At 41.7% G+C, this 6,701-nt stretch overlaps 3 protein-coding genes across 3 annotated transcripts in view; 1 reads left to right on the top strand and 2 right to left on the bottom strand.

Moving 5' to 3' along the window:
• The window catches only part of Pmar_PMAR011083 (m-phase phosphoprotein, putative), a gene marked incomplete at its 3' end in the record, with an annotated part of 2,729 nt that extends 833 nt beyond the window's left edge, over positions 1–1,896 (bottom strand). The window contains exons 1-5 of the mRNA XM_002779579.1: positions 1,723–1,896; positions 1,148–1,229; positions 994–1,101; positions 343–533; positions 146–250 (exon numbers count right to left, since the gene is read on the bottom strand). Coding sequence (XP_002779625.1) covers positions 146–250; positions 343–533; positions 994–1,101; positions 1,148–1,229; positions 1,723–1,878 — 642 coding nt within the window. The 5' untranslated portion in view covers positions 1,879–1,896. The remainder of the gene's footprint in view (positions 1–145; positions 251–342; positions 534–993; positions 1,102–1,147; positions 1,230–1,722) is intronic.
• Positions 1,897–2,037: 141 nt separating this feature from the next.
• Positions 2,038–4,253, bottom strand: Pmar_PMAR011082 (hypothetical protein; the record flags this gene model as incomplete). Its single annotated transcript, XM_002779578.1, has 7 exons — positions 2,038–2,142; positions 2,195–2,270; positions 2,537–2,659; positions 3,730–3,840; positions 3,887–3,974; positions 4,019–4,134; positions 4,183–4,253. 7 exons carry the CDS (start codon positions 4,251–4,253, stop codon positions 2,038–2,040), a joined length of 690 nt encoding a protein of 229 aa, XP_002779624.1.
• A 412-nt stretch (positions 4,254–4,665) lies between these two features.
• On the top strand, positions 4,666–6,496 carry Pmar_PMAR011081 (hypothetical protein). Its single transcript, XM_002779577.1, has 5 exons — positions 4,666–4,718; positions 4,763–5,025; positions 5,308–5,488; positions 5,654–5,857; positions 6,118–6,496. Exons 1-5 carry the CDS (start codon positions 4,716–4,718, stop codon positions 6,442–6,444), a joined length of 978 nt encoding a protein of 325 aa, XP_002779623.1. The 5' UTR covers positions 4,666–4,715; the 3' UTR covers positions 6,445–6,496.
• The last annotated feature ends 205 nt before the right edge of the window (positions 6,497–6,701 follow it).

The following is a 6,701-nucleotide window of genomic DNA, read 5'->3' as shown; positions in this document are numbered from 1 at the left end:
TCAGTGTAACAATACATATTTGATTTCCTCATGAGCACATGCGAATGCACAAACAACTTAGATGAGAGGAATGCAAAAAACCAACGCCAATTTTCCAAAATTTCCTATTTTCATCAACCCATGTAGTAGACCATGTGCATATTACATCAGCGCCAGCCTCTAATAAAAGGAGGGAGATCTCTGGTGTGCTCGATTCCATCAAGAAACCCGCACTCGGAGATGCTTGTGGATTCGGCCGGCAACCACACGCCTGAACATAGAGAACATCATTACCGCTACCGTACTCCCAGCAGTTCACACGACACAGCTCTAAACCAACAATATAAAGTCGCCCCAAAGTACCAGAATTTTCCCCACACGCAGAGGATCCCCGGCCCGCACTGCTCGCAGCATCTCAAGTTCGAGCTCTCTCATAACACCTTCTGATGGCGCGGGTGTTTTCAAAGTCGGAAAAGTTCTCAAGTCCGATTTCACCGTCATCGGTGTGGCCTCTGATTCGAACAATTCTGCCGATATTCCTCTCACGGCATGCCCTGAAAATATGATAACGAAATCAACAAATACGAAATAAGTGTCGTTAATATACTTATAAACACATGAGTTAACCGTATTGCATATAAGCTATGACTCAGATTTTAGCTAGCTCCTCAGCTATACTCCTATACTAATAGCCACGAACAGGAGAAGAACTGCATGGCACAGAGTCTTGTATATATCATCACCAACGTCAACATTGTGACGGTTACGCATTTTCCCTTGAAATATCCGCTTGACCTCAATTTAAACTAATCATCCCATTTCTCAAAGATACTGAAAATCCTCAAAAATGCTATGAAATTTTCGAATTGAAAACCTCATAACATCCATCAGAGAATTTGAATGTCGACCCACAGCTGCCGAATCATCATCATAATTAACGCATCAGAGTCAGCGTAGCGATGACAAACAGTATGCGGCAATTTTCCATTTTTACATATCTCCCGCTTTACTCACTCAACACTAACGTAGGACTGCTGCCGTTGACCTCAGGCATACTCGAATGACGCTCAACCCGTATACCATGTAAACATCTTGTCGCACCCTTAGGTGTAATACATGCTCCTAAAACCTCTCTTTTCTCCCGAGACCAACAAACTACTGCTACTACCATTTCGATAAGATCCATCCGTTACAGTAGACGGGGCCAGTGTGGTAGTGTCCTCTCCGATCGACTTCTTGGCAGTAGTACGCTGAAAATGCGCACATCAACACAGTAGGAAATTCCTGTAAAAATATGAGATATTCCGTTTTCTTCAACTGAGCCAATGAAACAAGTTTGCGACTGGTGATTTTGGGATTACTACAAATTCCAAAATTATTACATTACTACTAAGAATGCTAAAGAAACAACTTCTATTTGTTGTTGTCCTCAGTCTCGGTGTGCGTAGGCGTTCCAGTCATCTTAACACAAGTAGATTAAATAGAAGCAATAAGTATCCACAACCATCTTACAACAGTCTTACACTTACAGTATCATCACGATGATAATAATTTCCTTTGTATTCACGACGACATACTTTCATCATCATCACCACCGATATTCTAGACTCGCAAGTATACAAGACCATCTAGTGTAATGGTTAACTCATAGGTCCACAAATCAAACCGTCCCCAGCTAATAGACCATTTTACATATCGTGTCACTATTCTAACACTCCACTATCACTAAGCCATCCCCTTCACCTGGCCTTCCTTATCCTTCCTCCTTTTCCCACTAGTCACCTTAGCCGGCGTACCAACAGCTAGTAGTGACCCCAGCACCGCCGCTCGGAAGCATGTTCCACATCCTGGGCTCATGTGATCATTATATTCGGGTTTAGATGAGGCGCCAGGAGACATACTATACAACAAATATCTAAACGATTATCTCACCATAAAATTGCGCGAAAAAGTCCGATTCACTACTTCCCCTTCTATTGAGCAAACCAAATACCCTCAATACATTAGATTCAACACCAATGCATGTAGCGCTCGCCCTGATGATCGATATCATCTTTATTATGTAACCCATAGACCTCCGTCATAGTCTCCTCCCATCTCAGCTGCCTCTCGAGCTTTCTTTTCCTTTTCTTTTTCCTCCTCAGCTTTGACAAACTTTGAATGCTGAAAAATATCAAAATTACGGAAATTACGGTTTTACCATCGAAATTATTACTCTGCCGTACATGACAAGACTTGACCCAAATAACATGAATGCTCCCACAACACCAAGGTAGAAGCAGATTCCCAACCTGAATCGAATACGTCATTTCTTAGCACTGCATGGCAAGTATAAAAAATGGAAAAAATTTTCCTCATTGGGGGATTTTTTCCTCGACTTTTTCTTTCCTTTTACGATTTCCTACTTTAACGGCTACTGAAACCATAAATGGTTAAACTTGTGGCGTAAAACTGTTGAGTGAATTCTCAAAGAACAGCTTCTATACAAATTCACGACATAAAATTCCGTAAAACTCCAAAGTAAGCCCCTCTTTATTACGAAGGTGTAGGGTAATACCCATATTGGTTGAACCTGCTGTACATGTAAGCCGAAAATCCAGCGTAGATTCCCAAGCCGCTTGCCGCACAGACAGCCCCCAAGACACATATGAGGAAATACATAAATCTATCCGACTTGCGCCTGAAATAGAAAATGCTTTCATGGTTATATCGCTGAACGGATAATCTACTGTTAAGGAGCGAGTCGGAATAAACTCGAAAACTGATTCAAGAATTGGCACTTGGCAAAAGTATTGGGAATATACATTTTCAACTCGCCAAAAATGTATGCAAAAATTCATCGAATTTTTTAATTGTCATCAACACACGTGGAAACACCTTTGAACTGCTTTTCCACAACTGTTAGAATATATCATCCGAACATTCTCCGTATTGCCAACCAAAGAGGAGACTACAATATTCACTACTACTAACAGCCGAATTCTCAGGGATTTCATATACGTATTATCCAATAATATTATATACAGTGTTGGAGTATGAATATATGTTCGCTTTCCTCAACAGCTGAGCTCAGGAGTTTCCTATACAGTGTTGGAGTATGAATATATGTAATCGCTTTCCTCAACAGCTGAGCTCAGGAGTTTCCTATACAGTGTTGGAGTATGAATATATGTAATCGCTTTCCTCAACAGCTGAGCTCAGGAGTTTCCTATACAGTGTTGGAGTATGAATATATGTTCGCTTTCCTCAGCTGAGCTCAGGAGTTTCCTATACAGTGTTGGAGTATGAATATATGTTCGCTTTCATCAGCTGAGCTCAGGAGTTTCCTATACAGTGTTGGAGTATGAATATATGTTCGCTTTCCTCACCAGCTGAGCTCAGGAGTTTCCTATACAGTGTTGTAGTATGAATATATGTTCGCTTTCCTCAGCAGCTGAGCTCAGGAGTTTCTCAACTAATTGTGAAGCTCACGACTTGAGGTAGAAGTGTACAATAAATTTTCAAAAGTTGCCACATAGTCACCAACACATGTAGTTGACCACGTGCATATTCTCTCACATTGATTTTTACTCCAATTCCTAAGGATTTTCCCCAAAACTAGCTTCAGCATATTTCAACCACGAGTTCAACGAAGTTTCACCTCTTTTACGTGAAGTGGCGTTTTACTGCCCAAAAAAACCCGAATTGTGAAAAATGTGTTTTTTCATATCGCGGGTGAAACTCCAATGATAGTCGTATTATTATTATTACTCTTTCACGACCAACGGCATGACCGAAGCCAGAAATGAGATGAGCGGACCCAAAACGACCAAACCGGCAACCAGGAAATTGAGATAGAAAAATACCGTATATAATTTGCATCTGAAAAGAAAGGCAGTAAGTCAGTTTTTATGGGATTTTCCTCTACCGTAAATTCAACTGGAATAGACATTCAGCTGGGCACTGCCCCCCAGTGACTGCTGTAATAACACTGGCGACGGACTGCTTAGGGAGACCTATGGGAAATAATATTGAAGTCGTTAAGGGGAGCCTCTTTGACCTTGCTCAGCCATAGCAACATCGCATGTGTTGGCTTTGATTTGAATCCACGTGAGATCGGCGGCAGTACGTAAAACCGGAGTGTATTTCCCAGAGGCTTTGAATAAGCCAATATTTCTGAAAGAAATGTGGTATGAAAATAATAGGAAATTATTAGTAACTAACCTTTGGGGGAATTTAAGTGCGGGTAGCATCGGATTGGAAAGCCAATAAGGCATATAGACGAGTACTGCCATGAGGCATAGACCTGATAGGAAGAGGCGTATCTTAGGTTCAACGTGGTAAGATACGGATTAGGTACTGAGGAAGTTAAATATTAAAGCGAGATTGATCGCTCCGTCGTCCTTGTTTTTTGACTTCTTCCCCATGAACAGAGTAATAGCTGAGAAAACTCACATTCGGAATTGCATAGGGACAAAACTGTTTTTCTGTTTTTTCCCGAAAAATTACTACAAGCATCGTAAAAAACAATTTTTTAATATTCATGGCCGTCCAAGAATTAATCAATTGGCATTCCATAATCGTCCATGGTCGTGCAGACAAGACTCAAATCTTGCTCTCTTGCGTTTCCTTAACGCTGTATAAAAAGCGCGCGCCCGAAAAATGTCACGTATCCTAATCGGCGTCATCAGAACTGTACTATGTTATCATTACTTCATTCAGCGAGTTCCTGGTCGCAGCAAAATAATGAGCTGACTATGGTAAAGTTATGCATGAGGTTGGTCTGTGGTAAGATTCAAAATAGGTCCCCGAAGATCTTCCCTCGATAACTTACCGACACGCGTTTGTGGTGATTGGACGAGCCAATATCTATTCGGAGTTTGTCAAGATGGTGTGTGGAAGCGAGTCTAATCGATTTACAATATGTCGGAAAAGTGAATCGACAATTCATGGAGGAGATTCTTCCGTTTGTGAATCAAATCGATCTAATATAAGTTCGCCTTCGCATGGCAGAATTGACTTCAATCGAAGACAGAATACTCGACAAAGGAGAAACTGTGGCAATAAGTAGGTCGTCGGGAAAATATGTACATGGAAATTCTGGGAGGAAAAGTTGGGAAATTCTCAGGGTCATCGATATATGTGATATCTCGGGTCCTTTCTGAACTAGTAATTACTTCAAATAATGCATTTTGGCAATGTTCTACTCCATCAACTCGATGTTGTAACCCTACTTATAACAATAACAGCACAATTTATGACGATCAGTTGTTTCATGTCGATATGCACTCATGAGAAAAAGTGAGATGGTCGTATCTTTGCGTTTCGAAAGATATCTTTCCGTTTCAGATGCTATTGTCAAATCGAGGCCCCACCTCCACTACCTCGTTCAGTGTCCGTCATCCGGTCCCGTACAAGTTCCCTTAGTCTACCCCAATCCCCCGAGCCTAGTTGTACCTCCCTTTCTGACTCGGCGTCGAGGCGGTGGATTCAGCGGAGTACTATCGTCAGTCGAGTTTCATTCGACAATGTAAGCAACGCATTTTCTCTAGTGTTGATCAAGATGGACTCGGGTGTTTGTCAAGTTGTAGTATAAAATTGTAATCTACTGTAGAGTTACAATCACGATTTTATCACTGGTTTTGATGGTTGATTCATCATGCATCAAGGAGTGATTACTTGTGTTCTCTTCCAGGTATCCCATAAATACTCATCTTACATGCCTCGACTTACCACTACAACTGGTGTCCTCAACACGGCATTGGTATTCCTCCTATCATTGGATCCTCCTCCTCCTCACACCAAGAAGCCCGTCGCTGCCACTAACGCCTGTATTTCAGAATGTCTCAGATATCTCGCTGCCGGCGATAGTGATACTCGCTCAGAATGGGATGTCCTGGTGAGTAGTTACTTTACTATTCGTTTTGCTTCACCTGTGTTCAAATCTCGTTTGTGATGTACTTGACCATCATCTAAGCTAGTGTTGAGATACACGTACGGTTTCCTCAGCTCAGCTTAGTAGGTTCCTCACTGATATATGAGTATACTAATAATTTTAATGAATAATTCCCAAAATTTTCTCAGAATTTTGATATTGTCATGAACATAGTGTCCAAATTCCCCACACTGATTTATCCTAATGGTTGTTGTTGTGATCAGATGGACGACATCACCATGTTGGAGTTGCGACTTCGACAATGCCATAGGATGTTGGATAATTGTGGTAAACGGTTCGGCAAGCCTCTAGTATGTCTAGTAGTGCTCACCGCCGATCAAAACGTGTCCGGACGGAAACTTTGCAGTAGACGTCAAGATCACCGACTAGCAGTGGAAGATCTGTGGCGGAAATGGGGTCCGAGTGGCGAGCACGTCCTGGCTGATCGTCACGACTACGAGTGGAACGGGGAGAAGCTGCACAGTCTCGTATGTGACCTTTCAGAGCGGCTCGCTCAGCGATGGCAATCGAGCAGTGTTATGGTCTTATGACTTGTTTATCTCAGTTTAGCACGTTTTGAGCCGTTCAAGTGCTTTTTCCTAAGAAAGTATCGAATTGTTGAATTAACAGTGAACTCAAACTACGTGGTATAATTATCATACATCATTCTGTGTGTTGCGTTCACATTTAATAAAAGCTAATTTTCTCTCGTTGTCGATCTCACCCGGCTCCAAGGGGAATTTGCTGTATACTTGCTCGTAGCATGCTGGTGATATACACCTGAAAGACAGATATCATCTGATTGAAA

Source organism: Perkinsus marinus (genome assembly GCF_000006405.1).
Source record: "Perkinsus marinus ATCC 50983 genomic scaffold scf_1104296946658, whole genome shotgun sequence".
NCBI lineage: Eukaryota > Perkinsozoa > Perkinsida > Perkinsidae > Perkinsus > Perkinsus marinus.
Note: the sequence above shows the minus strand (reverse complement) of the source record. Positions and strands in the feature narration are given on the sequence as shown.

What these genes read in the sequence shown, in the direction of transcription:
- Pmar_PMAR011081 (XM_002779577.1), top strand. An exon ending in AGGAGAAACTGTGGCAATAA is followed by an intron (nt 5,026 to 5,307) that starts GTAGGTCGTCGG and finishes TTTCCGTTTCAG; the next exon opens with ATGCTATTGTCAAATCGAGG. An exon ending in GTCGAGTTTCATTCGACAAT is followed by an intron (nt 5,489 to 5,653) that starts GTAAGCAACGCA and finishes GTTCTCTTCCAG; the next exon opens with GTATCCCATAAATACTCATC.